This window comes from Enoplosus armatus, chromosome 5, assembly GCF_043641665.1.
Source record: "Enoplosus armatus isolate fEnoArm2 chromosome 5, fEnoArm2.hap1, whole genome shotgun sequence".
Taxonomy (NCBI): Eukaryota; Metazoa; Chordata; class Actinopteri; order Centrarchiformes; family Enoplosidae; genus Enoplosus; species Enoplosus armatus.
In genome coordinates, this window is record NC_092184.1 from 18,191,788 (window position 1) to 18,213,107 (window position 21,320).

Sequence of the window (21,320 nt, forward strand, 5' to 3'; positions counted from 1 at the left end):
CATGGACCTTGATTAGACCTTGCCATGGGACACTCAAAACGAGCATTGAGTCTGGTAGTGATATTGATCCCGCTGAGCCATAAACTGAAGCACATCTCACACTCTGTCTGGTTTTTCATTGCCAGACTAAAACATAATATATTTCCCTGCTTTGCACTTTCAACCCATTTGGGCTCAGGGGGGATGAAATGTCTCTAATTTTAGTCTTATGTAACAAACAAATCAGTTTTTAATGAGGGGAAGACTCTTCAGGGTCACACTAACGGGTCGCTTCAGTTTCAATCACATATTAAAAGAGTTTTAAAATGAACAGAGCTGCGGCTGGCTGCTTCGCTCATCAGTCTCACTTTATTTACAGCAGCAGCTCTGCTCAGTGTGTTTGAGTACAGACTGGAACAATGGGAACTTCCCCTCTCATAAAAATAAGCTTCACTGCACTTTATTGCAGAGTGCTGGTCAGACACTGCTGTCACATTACAGCTGCTGCCCCTTACTATCCCTCTCTGTCCTGGAAAGCCTTTAATATTGGTATATTTTTGTGAGTATGTTGGTTTCTGAGTCTGATGCAGAGGGACATCAGGAGATCCACATGGGGATGTGTGAAAGATCTTGCATATTTTAATCTCAAACGTTCTTTAGGACATGTTTATTAAAAATAAACGTTTCTTATATTGATTATTGTTGGTGCAAAACAAAGGTTAAACTAAAAAACATCTAAATTAATGAAGAGATTGATGGATTGCCACACAATCTTCAGACATTCATGGCCAGTGGCTGAATCCTAATAACATTGATGGTCCCCTGACTTTCAGTCCAGAGCCATTTTCAGGTCAAAATGTGGATTTGTCCAATACTTCATGACCAATAACCTGCAAAACTGATGACGTTACCATCAGCCTCAGCTGTACCTTGCGTTTAGAAAAAAACACTTTTTAAAAAACCCTGGTATAAATATGCTCTCCAGCTGGTGTTGAGCATCCATTGCAGACATTTCTTTGACCTGAGTCCAAGCGGAAGATCTGTTAGTGCCCACACTGACAGATCTGAAACCGGGGGCCTCAGGCACACGAGTTCTGCTGGACAAACACACACACAAATACATGTTGAGACACAGCTGAGCACCATAGATCTGTATGCCAACACACCAGATGTGACATGGGCGCACACATCCATGCACACACACCGGCAAACTTGACATGTCAATAATAAGGTTCACAGTCTTCCTCATTCGGCTGCTGCTCTCCTCTCCTGACCCTTTCCCTTCATCTTCACTTCTGCATTATTCTTTCTTTCTCACCTCTTGTGTCGTCTGTCGCACTCTCTTGTTCCCTGCCTTCTCCCCCTCCATTTTTTTTTGTCTCTCTCTGTCTTGTCCTCCCTTGTAATTGACAGTTCCTGCTGGGCGACCTAAGCTGCCTCTATTAAAATTGCAGGGCTTCGCAGACACATTGCATTGTCCCACTGTGTTTTCTAAATTTGTGTTTCACTAAATTAGGTGCCACATGTCTCCGGATGGTGGTTCCCTACGTGACAACAGAACAAGATGAACGTCATCTTTGGTCCTAAATTTCCCACTTTTTAAAATGCTTCTTTGACATAAATTTGGATGTAATGTTTGAGCACAATCTACATGAGCAACTATGTATGTTGATACATAAAGAACTATAGGGACAGACAGAGATACACAGGCATAACAGATGTGATTTTTCCTTTCTTCCTCTATTACAGTGAAAAAGTCTGGCTTAAATCAGGTTTCATCTGTTTAGACAGTGATATGGAGATCATCCACATGCTGCAAATTAGAAATAAACACTCTTTTGTGGTCTAAACACAGCCAAAGTAGGCCTGTAACTACCACAGGGGACATTGAGGAAATGTCAATTTATATTTGTCACACAAAAGACACAATTCATTAAATGAAGGACCTGTGATATAACCAAATATAACCCCTGCATACCACATGCAGGCCCACAAATGCATCCACAATTTAATGACCAAATTACAAAAAAATAAAGCTTATCCCAGCCTAAATACTGTACCAGTTGTTTGCATGTTTTAACCCTGTTCCCAACATGGGGGTCGGGACCCCTACAATGTGTCACAAGATGAATTTGAGATTGATATTTTTATCTTTAATCTTTTAACCCATTAACTACCATTAAAGTTTCCATTTGTGTCAGCACACTACAACAGCATGGTCTTGAAACCTGTGATATAGGTAATCCACCACAGTGAACAACCACCAGTAAGGTCCATGGCCGTACCTCCACCTTCTAGGTGCTGGTTGTACCCTTGAGCCCAGGAGACCTCTGAACTTTCTGTAACAGCCTGTCACAGATGCCGTTGTTGTTACAGATAAGTAATCGGCTGTACTACACTGTAAGCTGCCATGCAACATTTTTTCTGTATGCTGTAGACATGCATGCACAGGTGTAATTTATAACATTCATAATGGCTGCATTTCATTTAGGTGTGCCATTTCAAGGGTCCCGCTGTTGTGCATGTTGAGTTTTGCACAATTTTATTCAAGTAAAATACTTTTTTTTTTAAATATTTGTCTCTTGACCAGAGACATAATACTCTGAGTCAAAAGGTAAAAGGACAATATGAAGGTGTAATCTATAATCCACATGTTAAAACAAGGGTAGCCCCACCACCAAAACTCAATGAACATGATGGGAATCTGACAGAAGTATTAATGTTTAACAGTATACATGGATTAATAACTTATTCTAAACTACACAGAGGCCCTGCACATTCACACAGGTGTTTCCAGTTACGGCTGATTAGTCCTCTGCTCAGGTTGGAGTTGGGTGGAACTATGGTAGAAATTTCCTGAAGTCACCAAACTCATCAACTAATAATAATGATAGAGATGATGGTGATGATAATGATGATGATGATGATGACGAGCAGATGCAATGAATGTGTTAGGAGAGTGACATATCCATCCATCACAGTCTGTGCATGCTCACACAGCCTTGAGTAGAGGTCTAATCAGGCAAAATAATTGAAAACACCTGTGTGGGTGGACCATGGCTGTAGGCTACAAGGGGTTTAATATCTTCAGGTGCTGATTAAGATTTGTTTACATAAAATACTGATTAGTTTTAGGAGATTATATTGTCCAAAAATCCTCATTGGGTCTTTGCATGTAAACCACCTGGCATCTGAAGCCACTTGAGGGATATTTAAAGGCCTTGAATGTCAACAAACATGTCAAAGGCTCCTGTTTCACTATGTAGGCTAGTGAATCTGCGGCTTCCTTGTGTGTACTGGAAAGGCCATATAAGGGAGGGGATCTGTGTTGGACCTTGAGACCTGCGTCCCATGATAGACACACTGGAGTGGAGTACAACATGTGGTTTATAATGAAACCCTGCCAGCGCCAGTTGATAAGATCTCCTCTGTTTGGGAAGAAGGGAGAGGAAACAAGTTCAAGTCCTGTTCAAGATCTACTGCATGCATGAAGCAGGAGGATTCAGGGTGCAAGAAGAGGAGTGTGCAGGATTCAGGGTGCAAGAAGAAGAGGAGTGTGCATGGTGGGAGTTGTGTGAAGCTGCGCAGCAGAGGTGTGAAGAAACACTGTGAAAAAGTAGAATTTTCACAACAACACAACTTTCATTTCCACGGATGAATTCGCCGGTGCTCCTGGAAGAGCAGGCTTGACCTGAGGGAGATTGTTTTGTCAGAACACGCGGAGGAGTGACGTGCCTCAACTCCGGTTTGACTGACGCGTCTTTGACTGTTGATGTGTCCAAATACCGGCTGAGCTCTCTCTCTCTCTCTCTCTCTCTCTCTCTCTCTCTCTCTCCGCTCAACCGTTATATCCTCGCTCACCACAGCTCGAGTAGGCTATCAGTTACCGGGTCCCGACCAATCCCCGCGCGCTGTCAGACCTCGAGAGGAGACAGCAGAGCGGAGCGAGGCAGACAGAGGGGAGAGAAAGAGAGAGGAGCACACACCCAACCATCTATCTATCCACCCATCGTCTATCCTCCGTCGCCCCCCTCCCAGCACGCAGGCAGCTCCATCCCACCTCTTTTCCTCCCCTCACCCGCCAGGTCCTCCGGACTGCAGTTGTTTGGGTTAACCGGGGAGGCGCGAGGCAGGATGCGCGATGGGACAAGCGTGCGGACACGCGCTCCTCTGCCGTAGCCAACCGCCGTCCTCCGAGATGTAAGTGTGTGTCTAATAACTCTGTGTGTTGTGTTTTTACCTCGAAGCTTCCTGCCACTTCTACATACAGCGCACAAAATGGGCATATGTAGAAGCACATGGCGCCCAGCATTGAGCCACATACACAGAGGTGGTTTAGTATTAGAGTGAGTGTGACCTGCTGGGTGTCATTATTCCCCCCTGACAGCGGCAGTGAAGACCCCATGTGAGCTGCGCAGGAGACTGTCAATGTAAACTGGTGGGCAGAAGTCCTGTAGCTCTCCTCCATCACACTGTAATGTTCTCATAGTGCGTCTCTGCTCTACAGAGAGTTTAGTGACCTTATCGTGCCTTTGTATCTTCTTGAGTATCACAGCCTCACGCTGCTCCGTAAGGCTGCTCCTCCTCTAATGTCCCTATTGGGACAGATACATTTGCGGTGATAGCCCTCCTAATTCAATTCTCTCCATGACAATCGTTATGTTAAATGTTAAAGGGCTGACTTTGAGCAAACCAAATCCTGATCTGTTGTGGCCTTGTATGGTACCACTTTGTAATATGGCTCCCTTTCATAAAGGCTTTATAAGCCGCAACTAATAGCTTCATTAATTGCTAATAAACAATTTCCTAATGCTTTATATTAGTTGTGTAAGTTACTGTATATAAGTTATGAGCAATTATTAAGAACAACATTTGGGTTGCCAGGTTGTGGGAAAATCTCTGACAGATTAGACTCAATTCATGGAAAAGAGCTGAACAGTAACTGGACCAACTTATTATGCATTTAATAATTGATTACCAACATTTGTGACTACTTTATTAGCCATATAAAAAGATAAATACCAGCCAAAGAGGTTTTTCACAACCAGTTAACCCCCAAATTTATTCATTATAAACGCTCTATAACGGATCTGTAAAACATTAGATAAACTGGAGAATAAATGCTCCTTCTGTGCAGTTTTGCATCATCACAGAGCTCAAAACAAGGCGCTTTTTCAGCGTGAAAGTTAACTCTTGAGCCTGAGGCTGTTGTCCTTGTTCATGAAAAGTTGACTTTTTGGAGATAAGTGGTTTTCACAGGACAGTAAATATGTGCTGTGGATCAAAGGAGGCTGACGTGATCACTGTTACAACTTAATGCAATGAAGCAGCCCAGAGTTGCAAACTATCTTTGTGAGGCTCACGGTGTTTGTTATGTCTCGGAGAGGTGTTCATTAAGCTCTGTGGGAACTGTTACAGCCATTAGTTGTTATGGTGTTGTTGATTGTGTTTTCTTCTTGTATGTTTGACGTCTGACGTCACTCCGCTGTCGGGGGGGGGAGAACTTTTAAATACCAGTCTGTGTTCAGCTAACTGTTAGTTGATAAAGCAGAGCCCTCCTGATATTAAACCAGGTTGCTTCTGTTTGAAATTAAAGTTTGCCATGTAAACACACAACGCATGCGCTCAAATCTGCATCTGCTGCTTATGGAGCTCGAGTGATTGTGATCAAAACGCGTGGCTGATCAAACAGCATGCAGGTACTGTAATATATGTTGAGAGCTTCCCTCAGGACGCGTCTTAATGCCTATATACTCTGTGTTTTTGTTAGTTCCCTCCCCCTCTCTCATAGCTGAATACCCTAATTTGTGGATGATAACATTGTGATGCCATTATACACTGATTGCACAAAATATTAGTGACATTTTCCTCGTATCAAGTTTCAACCCCTTTTTGTCTCAAAGGGAAATCACTGGAGGATAATGGCTTTTATTCACCTCACCAGTGCTTGTCAGAAAAGGCTAAGCTTCTTAACAGTGGGCATTTGTTGGCCAGTCTGGGAGAAAATATCCAGAGCTGTGGAGGAATAATAATGAATCTGCCAGGTGGACGTCAGTGGTCTCTGACATACAATTAGTTTCAGTAGCTGGTCTCACCTGCTTTCCTCAAGCTGGAGTCGGTTTGACTTAGAGACTCTGCATCGGTGATCAGTTAAGGTCATGAAGTGTGATGCTGTCACAAAATACACAAGAGCAGAGGTGTCGTGCCTGTACCCAGTGGGATATGCCTCCTCTTGTGATTGAGCATTGTGATGTGAAAATAAAACCATTTAGGGTGAAAAAGAAGCAAGAGGAGCATCCACAGCCTTTTGTGTTTTTATCATCGGGATGGTTTTCTGGTCTTGGATGTGTGGATTGCAGCTTTGAGGGCCAGTTATTCATCATCAGAAATATCAACCAAGCTCTACAGTTTCAGGAATCGCATACATGTATTCTGTCTAAACTTAGACCTCCATTCACCCTTAGTTTATAATGTTTGATGCTCTCTTTTTATGTTGCCGTGTGTCTTTTAAACAGCCTTTTTAGGAGGATTCATTCATATTCAATGCACTTTGTTTATCTGCAGTTATCATCTTGCATCATTTTAGCAGCCAACAGGCATCGCCCTCGTAATCTGTATTTGTGTGCCAGCATGTGAACGGTCTTCAGCCTGAAAAATATGGCAATTTACTGGATTGACGCCAGGAAGTCAGATCCCCCAGCCTCCTGCTGTACACACACACACACACACACACAGACACACACACAAACACACAGAAATGTACAGAAGTATCCAACAGCAGCAGAGTTGTAACCCGACTCCTGATGAGTGAGCGTGTGTGTGTGTGTGTGTGTGAGAGAGAGAGAAAGAGAGAGAAAGGATGCTGACGTTGCACTGTGTTATCATCAGTAATGGGCTCATCAATACTAAAATATTCAGAGAGAGTCAGAGAGACAGAGAGGGAAGAGGGAGATAAAGTGAAAGCAGAGAGAAACCATTGTGACTTGTGTTTGCATGTTGTTTATGTGTGTTCGTGTATCTACAGCACGTGTGTGCTACAGCAAAACATTGGCAATTTACTGATTAATCCGCATTTCCTGCGTCTTAGTCCAGAATTGTATTAGAGTATTCATTATTAAAAGTACAAAAGCACATACTCTGATACATACTGTGTGTTTACTTTGGAGGCCAGCAATAGATAATCTGTAGAAAATAATCTAAATTGAACCATAACAAATGGGAGCTGTGCACATCCCTGGCAAAAAAAAATCTTGTCCTCCAGTTGAAGGGCAAATTAAGTATGTAATTATTTCTGAAATACTGAACTGAATGAATATTTGGTTGCTTGCTCCCATTAATTTTCTGCAGTATTATGGGGTGCCGGCAAAGCCTGGCTGCCGGGAAACTCTTCCAGCTGACTCATCAGTACGAAAGATGAGCAACCGTGTACAGAAATCTGTCTCTGTGATTTAAAAGTCAAAGGTCAAGAGTGCGAGAGAAGAGAGACGTCAACTATGGCTCCCAAAGGGTTTTAGGTAACAAACATCCAATCACCAAGCTTAAAATTCTGGTTCCAACACCATGTTTATGACAGAATTTAAGCTTTGTACAACTTTGAAAACACATTCAGCAGTTTTAATCAATTCACTTTGGGATTCTGGCTTTGGGTCTTAAATGAATTCAGTAACTGGTGAAGTGTTTTGAAGCGTTCTGAATTCTCTACAGCTCTGATTTGTGCCTCTGGGCATACCAAACTGAAGGAACAAACTTTATTTCTCAGAATATAACCCCATTATATAACAGAAACCTACAGCAGTATCATCAAATAATCCAGAAGACTCTCATGGTTTTGAGTAGCACAGAGGTTATCGTTGAAACATAACCTCAAATGTGGAGAACTGCTGCTTTCAGACCTTCCTAACCCTGCTTCTCTTATGTCTCTCCTGCTCTTCAGATTACTGTACAAATGTGCAGCTTAAACAGAACCAGCATAGATAGTTGTGGAGGTCTCATTCGCACATGAACCGACCTGCCCAAAGTGTTATCCTGAGTCACACACACATGCACACATACGTTATTTTCATGCATAGTTGAGCCAACACATAAACACACATTTAAACACCAACATTTAAAGACGTTTAAATAGCCAGGTTACATAGATATAGTATGACACGTGTATATGTATTTATACTAAGATGTGGAGTTTTCTGTTTAACCTGTGTTTGCCTGCATAGAAAGAAATAGAAAACACTTTTGTAAAGTGGCACATAACTGATCATATAGACTAGTATAATTTTTATGCATCCATTCATCCATCCATTTTCCATAGTAGCTTATCCTGTGCAGGGCTGCAGGGGGCTGGACCCGATCCCAGCTCACAATAGGCGAGAGGCGGGCTAAACCCTGGACAAGTTTCCAGCGTGTCACAGGGCTGACACACACATAGAGTATGAAATTCACTCTCGCATTCACACCTATGATCAATTTAAAGTCTTCAGTACATCTAAATAGGATGTCTTTCGACTGTGTGGAGGACACCCACGTGCATTTATTATTTAATGGTAAAGTATCTGTGTTTCAAAAATTAAAGTAATTGGAAACTTGATCTAGAATTGATTTTTTTTTTTTACATAATCTAGTAGATACACACGTGCATGTGATGTACTGCGCCGCACAGCTGAAGGAGCAGCAGTTAAAAGTCATCATATTTTATGAGTCCATACACCAGGATGGTAGGAAAGTCTATTTTATATTCAAGCCAATGCAAATAAAGATGTCACAGAAAAATATGTCCAAATGACTCAGAGTGATATGGGGACCAAATTGATTCAACTCAATGCACTCAATGAATGCCATAACAAAACTTGTATTTTACATTGTGTGTATTTATGCGAGAGGGAAGGAGATGGATGCATTAATTTAGCCATGCCAAGAAGCTGTTTGACATTAATGTTAAACAGAGTGTAATCTATGTGATATGGTGTAATACAACTGTCCCTATCACTAACAGAGTGTAAATCCATCTCATTAATTTTAGCTTAATGTTGTTTGGTTCTCCTTGATTTGTCTTCTAATCTACCAGTGATTTCCTGTAGCCGATATAAATCATTGTGATTGTCCAGTGATGTTTATCCAAATTGATGCACCATACTAAAAGCTATTTATCATATAAAAGGACGAGCCAAGGTGAAGACTTCATACTGTGTAGGGGGACAGAGTTTTTGTTTAACATGTTATCAGGAACGACTTCAGTTGGTCCAACTGTTCAAATTTTAAGATGAACTGGCGAGAGCAAATTAAATAAATTTTTACCATGACACAAAAAACATACACACAACATCATACACAATCCATGAAACTGTGAGCCAGGATCATTTGCAAATGGGACCAAAGTTGGAAGTCGGATAGTTTGCATGAGGCAATGCTGCCATTGGAAGTAGCTGCAGGCATATGACGTACATGAAGACGTGTGGTTAGCTTAGAGAGCTCACTTTGAACTTTGCACCAGTCAAGGTAGATCTAGTTCCAGACATTCAGATATAGGTTTGAGGTGGTGGACCTAATGGCCTTCATCACAGCTTTCACAAACCATAGCACAAGGGAGTACATCTGAAAACAACCTTTTTATGAGTCACACCTGCGGATCTGCCCTGCAGCTTTGACCTCAGTGCATGAATATAATAAGTAAGTTTACGTCTACATGAAATGTCATAACTTTGCATCCATTATCGTTCCAGCCAATATGTCCCCATACTGGACAAAGCTGAAACAGTCCTTTTATTTATTCCTCTTATTAACATTCATTTTATTTCACCTCATTTCTCTGCTTATTTTCCATATCATGTCATGGTACATGTGAGGAGGGAGTGTGTGTTTTTTATGCCATCTCTGCCGTTTCTATTGTGGGTTCCACACAAGAATAGAAAAGCTGGCCAGCTGGTCACTTGTTATGACTGTTTCTCACACCTTATTAGGACAAGTTATTTTAAAGATGGAGACTAGAGTTACAGTGAGGATGAGCTTAAAGTTTCATATGTTGCAGGTTTAAGATTCAAGCTTCTGCAGATTTAGTGTTGCTTTAAGGTTAGAGGAAGGTTTGGATGGAAGTACAGTATATAATGGTTACGGTTAGAATACAGCTCCAGGGAATGAGTTTAAGTCAATACAATGTTATCACAAGTGTGTGTGTGTGTGTGTGTGTGTGTGTGTGTGTGTGTGTGTGTGTGTCTTAGAGCCTGGAGGTGTCACAGGGAAATGGGCCTGACAGCTCCCATGGTTCCCAGCTTTGGCTCCAGCAGCTCCTGTCAGCCTTCTTATCTCTATGGACTGTTGCCACAGACAGGTGTTTCTGTGTGTGTGTATGCAGACATGTGTGTAAGAGAGAGTGTGTGTGTGTGTTTGTTTACAAGTGGGTCAGTGTATACAAGTTACAAGTGTGTGTGTGTATGTATGAGGACAGTTGCTGTCAGTAATCCAATGGACAGCAACAACTATGTGTGTGTGTGTGTGTGTGAGTGTTTTTGATGGTGTTTTTGTCAGCGGCTGCAACTTGCGTGTGTGTGTGTGTGTGTGTGTGTGTGTGTGTGTGTGTGTGCTCCCTTGAGGGATTAAGGTGGGAGGTGAGGCAGTTGTGTTTGGGACACAGAGCTTTGGTTTAATTAGAAAACAGTACCTCCCTGTGTGTGGCAAGACCCTAATTGATAGGCAGTAGAGGTGTGTGTGTATATATGTGTAGGCGTGTGTGTGTGTCCTCTGTACTTAAAGCCTGAGTAAATAACCTTAAATAAACATGGCGTAGTCTGCCAAAGAGATAGCATACAGCAAATTAGGTTTGACATCCGGCTTTAGCACTTGCAGTCGTTGTGACATTTGTGTTTAAGGTTTGTTGTTCTGCTGTGACACTACAACGCCTGAATGCATTGACTACTTTAGTTTGAAAGTCATTTCAAGCTTTACTCATTTGTTTTTGCAGGCAACCTATGTGTGTGTCTTTCTTTAGACAGGTGGAAAGTTGTAGGGGTCACAGACACAGGGTCATTGTTACAGTATGAAAAGCAGAGGGGGTTATAGCATCTTAGAGTTTTTACTACAGGGTACAAGGTACGCATCTGGTATCTTTATAAATATTTTGCACTTACAAACATGGTAGTAGTAAGAGTACATCCTCTAGTGGCATACTGTATGTGAAATAAAAGCGACTATTTGAAGCAACTGCTGAACAGAAGTGGGAGATAAAAATGACACAAGATGACTGAAGTAAATTATTTATGAATCTCAAATTCACAGACACACACACACAAAAAAAACCCTTTCACGCAGCTCAGAAACTCGCGAGTTCACAATGTAGCGAGGAGAGGTTACTCTCTCTCACATCCTCTTTTTCGTTCCCGTAAAAAAAAAACATGGCTTTTGATCATTTTGTACAGGTGAGGGGACTAAAATGGCTCTGTGGTCAGTGAATCCTATGACTCCGTTGAGCTGAACTGATTTCATTGTGTCGTCGTTTGCAGTGTGTGCCATTACTTTTGCTGCTGTCGTAGGTGTTTTTATTGTTGTCTAATGTTTTTATTGCAGGTATTACTGATATTCATCACGTGTTGCTGTTCACACAGTTGTTTCTGTTGCTGCTGTTGATTTTGCAGTTTTGTGTGTTGCTCTTACAGTAGCTGCAGATGTGTGTGTCATTGTTTTGTTACCCAAAGTTATATTGATGCTGTTACAGTAGTTATTATTGCAACTGGTCGGCATTGTTGTGCTCGGTCTGTACAGTAGAGTAGCAAAATGTGTCCCCATGCTCCGGTTCCTCTTGCCCTGACTGCAGGGCTTTTTCTTATTGATCGGCTCTATTGATTGACTCACACAGAGATAAAGCCACTGACAGGCTGTAAGTGTCGCATTTGGGACATTCAGAGGTTTTGTGATGCTTGTAGCGCCGAGTGAAATGGCTTGTTTAACAGCATATGTACATGCAGGCTGTAGAGACACTGTGCATACATCAACAGACACATACATGCACACACACTACAGTAGACACACACACACATGCTATACCTCACATACTGTAATAGTTTTCACTAAAGGTTGATTGTATTTCTGTCTGCAGGCTGCTATGCATCCAGTATTTTGACATAAACTCCATTAGCACTCAGCAGCTATTTTTATGCTGATTGCCAAATGGAAACATGGTGATGATTATTCTGATCACATGGACGATAAACTATTGACTGTTTGTGTATCTATCTGTCCTCTCTGTCTATATATGGCCCCTGTTGTTGAGTGTTGCATTGGTTTACTGGTTTGTTATTATTTCCGACAGACTAACTCTTCATCACCTCATTTGCGTGTCATTGTCCCCACTTTTCTCATTTATCCTTTTTTTTTCTTCATTTTCTCACTTCTCTGTGAGTGACTCTCCACCTCTCCACCCTTGATATCCCACCCGCCAGACAGAGACAGAGAGGGGGAGACAGGTGTGACAGAGAGAGGAAGAAGCTGCTGAGATGGCTTGATAGATGAAGGGCAGGTATTTCATCCAAAGAGTAGTCCAGGTTGCCTGGCAACTAATGGTGTCACAGGTTACCCAACATATAAGGGGTATTATATTCTATCTAGATGTTGTTTTCCTCTTTTAATCTGACTGAAGGTGTGTCTCTTCAAAGGCTTTGTGCCAAGTGTGTGACAAATGTGACAAGGCTGCTGCACATTTTTACTGGAGGAACCAATGACAGCTGAGTGTTTCTCTAATCTCTCTCTAATCCAAACAGATGCCATACTTTGGGATGCACCCAATGTTTTACTTATATTACTTTTTTCAAAATGCAGGTTTATTTTGTAAACATATGATCTAAATGTAAACAAAATGGTTAGACTCAACCTAAAAACAGTAAGCAGAGAGTGACACTATCACTAAGCAAAATCTAATTACAGGTTCTCGGTGTAAAATGATGCTCTTGTGATTTAAAAAAAAAAACATTGAAGCAGTTAGTTGAGAAACAACAATTCAGTCGGTAAAATTACTGATTGGGTTTTGAAATTTCCTCTACAGTATTTCAGAACCTTTTAGATAAATTATGATTTTATGTTTTGTAGTTTATGAAGGTAAATATCTTTCCGATTTGAAACACTGTACTATTGTGCCGGCTTAAGTTATTGTATTAAAGGTGTACTTTGATTTCTCTAAGCTTTCCATATGCTGACCTACCAATTATAAATTGATGTTATGTTATATAAATAATAAATGAATAAATATAATAATAATAATAATAATAATAATATACCTATATTTTGATGAGTTTTGAGTTCCTAAACCCTTCCTACCAGTGGTTGCCTGTCCTGCTTGTTTTCATTTTCATCATTTGACTCAGACTCATTTTCATTTTTTTTCATTTCTTGATTACCAGATGACTTGTTCTACAAAATGTCAGAAAATAGTGAGAAAATGGCCACCATGATTTCCCAGAGCCCATTGTGACATCTTCAAATTGCTAGTTCTTTCAGGCCGCCAGTCCAAAACCCAAAAGTATTCAATTTATAGTAGCAAATTCTTCCATTTGAGAAACTGGAACCACACATGTTTTTATGTTTTCAATTCTTAAAATATTTCTCCCCCAAAATTGTTGGCAGTACAATATAATTCTTAAAGCAGATAGAAGGAAGGAATATATAAGTCTACTACTACAGTAGTACAGTAATAATACCTTTTGCTTGCATTTTTTGTTAACACTTTGTAAAGCATTACAACTGGCTTCAGTCAACAACACTCCAAATACAGCAGGTTTAAACCATGTGCCAAAAGAGAAGTCAACCAAGACACAATGAACTAATAAAACAGTGAATGTTGAGGATAAAAGATCTAAAACATAAGACAGTCATCAACCTGGTCACCAAAAATCCCCTGCTGGAAGATCACAGAGACCAGAGTTAACATGTCCACATCATAACCAGAAACACCACCATGTAAGGCTTTAAATGTAAGCAGTGAGATCTTTAAATCTCTCCTGAACCCTCTGTACTCCTGTACTGTTCGTCTGCAGCCTGGCAGTTTTAAACAAGGTGAGGATGGGAGATGGATTTTGGATGTTTGATTAGGGTGAGAATACAACGAATTGCAGTAATCAAAACTGGAAGAAATAGGAAAGAGGAAGTTGTGTGACAGACAGCAAAGGTCAGGGCACAGTGTGCTGTGCTGACTTTTACTTTATTGAGTTTAGATTTAGAGCTGTGTGTCTTCTGTGTCTCAATGGATCCATCTGTTGTCCACTTCAACAAAATGACCTGAAGGGCAGTTTAAGAAGAGTATTAGGCCTAGTATTGATCCCTGAGGAATACCTTGAATAAAAGGAGTGCAAGAAGACTCTTTTTGCAAGAGCTAATAAAATAACCCATACAGTAATATATATAATGCTCTTAAAAGATAAATAAAAAAAACAGAATATAAAAACATAACGCATTAATAGATAAACTTGGTTGAAATTAATAGATAGAAATTAGTTGTATTTTAATAGATGGAAATGTAAAACAAAATTTGCTGCAGAATATATATAAGAATAGAATATGAACATTTACACAATATTTTTTGGTGGACAACAACATGGAGGTGTGCTGAGCTGAGGTGATGAGCTGCAGACAGCCCCATAGAGTTGGGATCATACAGTCCTGCACATGAGTCACACAACAGTGGGAGACGTCAAGGAGTCCTCTCGGAGAAAACTGGTGGTTTTAAAAACACTGGATGGACATTATGTAAACTCTAAACCAACTGTGTATACCAGACTGCCGCAAAGTGCTCTTGAGCTCAGTCATTTCCTCAACAAGGTCCACATACAGATGGACAGAAATGTTAAATGCTCATACTAGAGGCTTTTAAATCCACAGTAGAGTAGCATCAGCCACATTAATTGACCTGAATTGAGGCTGAATGCATTTACTTTGTACAGGAAGTAAGTACAGGATTTGTAAAAAAAAAACCAAAAAAAACTTTTACACATATATTAATTTTAAGCAGCAGGAACTCAACACGCAACTCTTTCTGTCAAAGAAAGACTGCACACAGATGCCAAAAATACATGTCAACCTTCAACTGTGAGCAATAATAAGCCCGTGTTATATTCTGAATGAATATGAAGTGTTTTGTATGGAGGGAAGAAAACATCAAATATGAATCTCTGTCTAGAAATGTACTCATGTGACAGCATGTAACAACACAGTATGTGGTGATACATAATTTGAATGGTCCTTTGAATTATCTATTAATATTCAATAATGACATTTTCCCACACAGTTACCACCAGGGCTGCATTCATTTGCTTTACGGACCGCAGTGATTTACAATTAGATAAGCTGTAATCAATGATTGTTTTCATAATCGATTAATCTGCTGATTCTTTTCTCGATTCATTGATTCATCATTGGGTCCAGAGAACAACGAAATATGCCCTTCACAATAGAGTTCAAGGTGATGCCATTAGACAGTCCAAAAACCAACCTGGAACATGTGTGAATAGTTTGACCCCTGATGAAGGCTTTAAGCATTCAGCATAATGCTGTTTGAATAACGAGCTCCATGAAAAGAGCAAGTCTGTGTGTGATCCTGGTCCTTCAAGAACGCGGCAACCAGTAGTCTTCTTTTCCTGGTGTATAACATTGCCTGTTATGTGACCATGTTGCTTAAACACAAATTAATTTAGGAATACCATGTCCAGTAAGAACAACTGCAATGAGGGTCTTAAACCTACATTTTGACACAGAGACTCTCATCTCGAGACACTGCTTCAATGGCAATGAAGGTACCGTAAGGCCCTTATCATGTCAGTAGATATTGTGCTGTAGTCGTGCATATTGGCATGGTGGCACAGTGGTTAGCACTGTTGCACGGGAGGTAGAGCTGATTAGAAGTGAGTAGAAGTGTCCTTGAGCGAGACACTGAAGTCCTGATGGAGACCAGCACCTTGCATGGCAGCTCGGTCGCCATCGGTGTGTGAATGTGTGAGTGAATGAGACTTAGCTGTAAAGCGCTATATAAGTGAGATCATGTACCATTTATATTCCTAAACAAAATTACATTTAATGAAATGACCACAAACCAATTGCCAAACAATGAACCTGGGGCTTTTGTGTCCCCTGGTGGTCTGAGGCCCTGGGGCGTTTCCCTGCTTTCCCCAGTTAGCTGACCAGCCTTGGTTACAACTAACAATAGCAACATTCTTCTTCAGTCCTACCTTCATCACGACTCCTCAGATAACCAGTACGTGGTGAATGTACAGTAACTAGTAAGTAAGTAATTTATTTGTTATTGCTTACAAGGCACTACAAACTAACACAATGAGTGCAAAATTACAAATATAACACACCTCCATACATGTCAAACAATGTCAAGCCAAATTTGAACATAATCCTACTCCTTGGACATTATATCTATAAAAGATAACTTCGGCACATCTCAGGCACAAATCAGGACATTCTGCAATCCTTTTAAGGAAAAGCCTATATCTGAAATGATGATAGAATGGACAAAAGAACATAAAGTGCATTTCATTTTGGACACCCTCAAGTATATGTTAGTCTTTAAAGGTTCGAGAGTGCTTTCGTTTGTTTGACCTATTGTGTCACATTTTAGTACACAAGCATATAACACAGTGGTAAAGAGACCATAAACTGCTCCCAGACAAACACACACAGGTTGTCCTTGACCCTTGCTTGTTTTGCAGTAGGAACACACTCTGCCCTGGGCCACATATGTGTGCTACAGAAGAAATTACACACACACACAGTCACATATCTAATTGTTTGAAAGCCTTGCCGTGAAGCAGTCCGGTAGGAATTCATTTGCATGCAGACAGTATTTTCTCAGTTTGACTGGCTGTTAAAGCAGCAGCACCATGACATGCCAAGCCGGCAATTTCTGTCTCTGAAACTGGTCTAACCTCTAAATGATAAGACAGACACCAGTAAACACACACACACACACACACACAGACAGACACGCACACACTCAGATAGACACGGATGCAAACACTGTTCTGCAGTTTGAATCTGAAGTTCTTAATTAGAGTTTATGCTCATTTTGCTTCCCTGCTGTCAAGACAAATTGGTGTTTTTTCTCAGTTCATGTACGGTGTGTGTGTGTGTGTGTGTGTGTGTGTGTGTGTGTGTGTGTGTGTGTGTGTGTGTGAAGCACTCTTTCTGCCAGATTTATTTAATTCTACATACATCTGTCCCTGTTTTCTGTGTCATCAATGACCCCCACTGGTCACCTTTCACACCTGTCCCGTCATGCCTCTGGTCCACACACAAACACACACACACACGCACACACACACACACACACACACACACACACACACACACACACACTACTTCAGCTGAATAGAGTATTGATCCCAAGTTTGTGATTAAAATAGGGACTGTTGTTACTGCTCAAATGCAATCAACACACAAACCCACAGCGTGATCACTCACTCAGTTGCTCTTTCACACTCACACACACACACACATACACACACACAAAGTGCGGATGCATGGATAACACACAGTCATAATTGCCTAGAGGCACTTCTTCTTCTCTGTCTCTTTCATTCTGTCTCCTGGTCCGCCTTTTTTCCCCTCTTTACTTTAAAAAAAAAAAATCCCTTTCAAGTCAACTCAGGCAAAAAATGAACAATTTTTACTGCCAGCAGGGGGTCTAGCAGGGCTGTATGTGTTGTGTGTACATGTGTGTGTTTACGCATGTCTGCACAAACACACTTTAAATGTACGTCCATGTGCACACAGCTGTATATGAGCGCATTAAAAGAAATACCAGACATTACATGAAGGACGTCTGTGTGCAGTTGACTTTGTTGTGTTTGTGGGACATCTGTGTGTGTTTACAGACTGTGTTACTGCTGTGGATGCTGCAGTAGACAGTATAGTTTGTTTTCATCCACATGGAGCTTACAGGTATAAATGTGTGTCATAGTTTTGCTGATGTCTCCAGGTGCAGCCTCCTTCCAAACATCAACATGGAGGGAGTTTTTTTTTTTAAATCTTTGATAGCCCTAACCTCTGTGTTCTCAGGAGAGCATGGAGAGTTTTAAGTCTTTGATGGGCCCATTGCACCTTTTTTAAAGTCTTCTTTGAGAAGCTTCCTCGTGGTGGAGTGGATTGATGTCGAAGAGGGGGCACACTTGCTTTCATCTCTTTTGTCTTTGTCCATCTCTCTTAAAACTGCCTCTGCCGTTAACTGTTTTTTTTCTTCTCTCTTTGCATCTGCATCAGTCGCTCTCCCTCTCTCTACTTGACTGCCTGCCTCTTTCATCCTCGTCTTTTGCCTTTTCAATAAGGACGAGAGGTTGTGTGTCGTACTGTTGTCTCTGTGGTGAGATTGCATCGGGCCAGAGCTCGCCTGGTCCCTAACTAGGCAGTCTGGGAAGCTACTTTGATGTCACCAACAATTTGAAGTCGGTAACGAGGAGGTGGATTTAGTTCTGATTGGATGCGGCTTTCTTTGAATCCTAGTTCCGCCTCATGTTTGTTGATAGTGTTTGTGCTGCTTTCACTTCTTATTTCATACCGCCCAGTTAATCATACCGCTTGTGTGTTCTGACTGATATGCCGGCTGTCAGAAAGGGTCGGTTTTCTGTGCTGGAGGAAATAGAAGTAAGAAACAAGACAGATGTGGCTCCAGCTGTACATTTCCAGATGTACATTTCTCCCTTCATACTCCGCTGTATGTAGATGGTTATATCAAGGCGAACACAATCAGTCTGCAGCCCTCAGTGTGAGAAAGACATCAACATAATTTGTTAACTTCTTGGCCGAACATGGCGTCTGGTCTGCGAAACATTGCAAAAATCAGAGTTGACACATTTATCAAATGAAATTTACTACAACAGCCAAACCATTAGCCAGTAAATCAAACAACAAATCACTGTAATACCCATTGCAATGAAAACATTTGAAACTCTGGCTTCAAAAAGTAAGTTGTGGGCGTCCGCTGCAATATTAATTCTGTTGCAGAATGACATAAATTGCTCTGACTGTTACAGTTTCATAGATTCCCTAATCTCAGATTTTAGAGGCTTTAAAGATTTCCAAAAGCGGTTTGTGTTGGCGCAGCACGATGGGTTAACAACCGTCTGGACAGGGTGAAGAGTTTGGAAAGGAGAAAAACATATAGACATGTGGAATAATGAGTTACATACTTTTTCAGATGTGTTTCTGTTAAAGAAAGAGTCAAGAAAACTATTTTCATATTTTCTCGTTCCTACCCACTTCTTCTTCTTCCTCCTTCTATGTGTCATTCTGCATCAACTCTGTTTCTTTCACGGGTCAAGATGTTGTTTTACTGATTTGCTGTGTGTGTGTGTGTGTGTGTGTGTGTGTGGTAGACAAGAGGAGTGGGAGCAGGTGATATTTTAAGGAGCCTTATTCTTTTCTTTCTGTTGTTTTGATGTTAAATACATCAGCACAGAACAACATGTGCTTTTCTCCTGTTTGTCCTTCCCTCCTCCATTTCTATTCTTTCTCTTGTTTTTTTCTCTCTCTCCTTTTACCTGCTGTATTTCTTTGTTCTTAAGCTCAGTGCTTGTTAACGCCTCTTCTTTTAGTCACAACTTCAGTAGATGAACTAATTCGTTACTTTGTGGGGGATGAAAGTTATTACTTAACTGATTTTTCTTGGTGTTTTTTTTTTTTACCATGACCTGGATTTCTGTTCTTTCTTAAAATGAGCTAATCAATTTAATCTGATCTTCACCCAGATTTTCTGTCCCTGCATCAAATGTTGTTGTGTTTTCTGCTGCCAGAAGACACGGTTTACTGCAGTTAATAGTACATGATGCAGTGAGCTTTGAACAGGCGTGTCCAAACTTTTTATGCCAGGGGCCACATGGAGAAAAGTATGTAGTAGTGGGCCATAAGCCTTTTGGTTTAAAAGACTCTCATAATGAGCGAGTTATGAACACTTTAAATCTCACTCACCAGTAAATATCTCCCCTCATGGGAACAGTGATGCTGGGCCTTGAACTGAAGAAATGCTGTCAGGTCTGGCGTTAGTCTTGTTGTAGCGATTGGAAGTACATCACGTAGATTACTTATTGTGTCTTGTTCACTGTCATAAGAGAAAATGTTTGCTCACATATGCATGTAGAGCCAAATAAACGGAGCATCCTTTATGGCATGGTGCCTCATCTGAGTAGATCTGGACTTTTCCAAATCCCTGTAGAGGTCTGACATCCTGCACTCCTTCCACATCAACAGAGAAAGGGTTTGAGATCAGGTTGATGTCCTTCCCGATGACAGCGAAATCTTGAAACCGCTGGTTCAATTCTGTGATCATCATAAGTCTCGAGCCATATAAATAAAGGTGAATTAAGATGTTGATTATACACCTAAGCACTTGAAGTAACTTAAAAAACAATAAATGGTTAATCTACTGCATGTTTGTGATGCATGTGCAAATGGTGCTTTAAAAATCAGATTTCCACTCAGATGTTCGTATTATAATTAAAATAAACTGAAACACTCCCTGATTTAAAATAAACATAAAAACAAAACATAAATAGCTCAAAAAATATTACATGAAAAGTTCTGTTGAATGCTCTTGTTATGTATAAAGCCGTTTATTATGTTATGGTTAACATCTCACACACACCGGAGCATGTGAGAATGCACTCCCTCATATGCTTTATCCTGCTGGTCTGCCCATTTTGATACATAATACATTACAACTGAGACCAAGTGGGCTTCCTCCCTTCCTCTGCCCCCCCTTTCTCTCTCTCTCTCCCTCTCTCCATCTCTGTCTCTCTACTCCCTCTCTGCTCCCCATCCCTCTTTTTCCTCCTTCTCCCTCACTTACCTCCACTCCCAGCGATGATGTTATTCTGCCACCCCCCCCCCCCCCCCCCCCCAGCCCCTGTCTCTCATCGTCTTTCTCTCCCCATCTTGTTATGAGTGACTGTATTGTTAGGTCCCAGCAGTAATTTATTCATAGAGCTACACTGGCTGGCCTTTCCCAAAATGGAAGGACGGATGGTGGACAACAGGGAGCTGACAAGAGATGTGGGAAAGGATAGAGAAAGTAAGAAGAGGAATGTGACGGATGACATGCACTTCAGATTTGACCTTCCGAGAAAGAAATCACACCTATTAATGAATGTTGTTTGAGCAGTGCTGCAAACCGCAGAGGACGTGTTTGTAAAATTACATTTTTGTTAAATTTTCAGCAGTGGGAAGTGCTAAGAATGACAACCAAATTGTCTGAGAAATTTTGAGTTTGGGGATGATATATTCTGGCTTTGTGAAATAACCCATGTACCTGTATACTGAGTCTTTTGTTCTGGCAGACATTTCGGTCTAAAATATGACACTGACAGATGTCCTTT

At 40.9% G+C, this 21,320-nt stretch overlaps 1 protein-coding gene across 1 annotated transcript in view; it reads left to right on the plus strand.

Annotated features, from left to right (window-relative positions):
- The first annotated feature begins 4,120 nt into the window (after window positions 1–4,120).
- LOC139285098 (cGMP-dependent 3',5'-cyclic phosphodiesterase) overlaps window positions 4,121–21,320 on the plus strand; it is a 134,613-nt gene continuing 117,413 nt past the window's right edge. Inside the window, 1 exon segment of the mRNA XM_070905545.1 lies at window positions 4,121–4,179. Coding sequence (XP_070761646.1) covers window positions 4,121–4,179 — 59 coding nt within the window.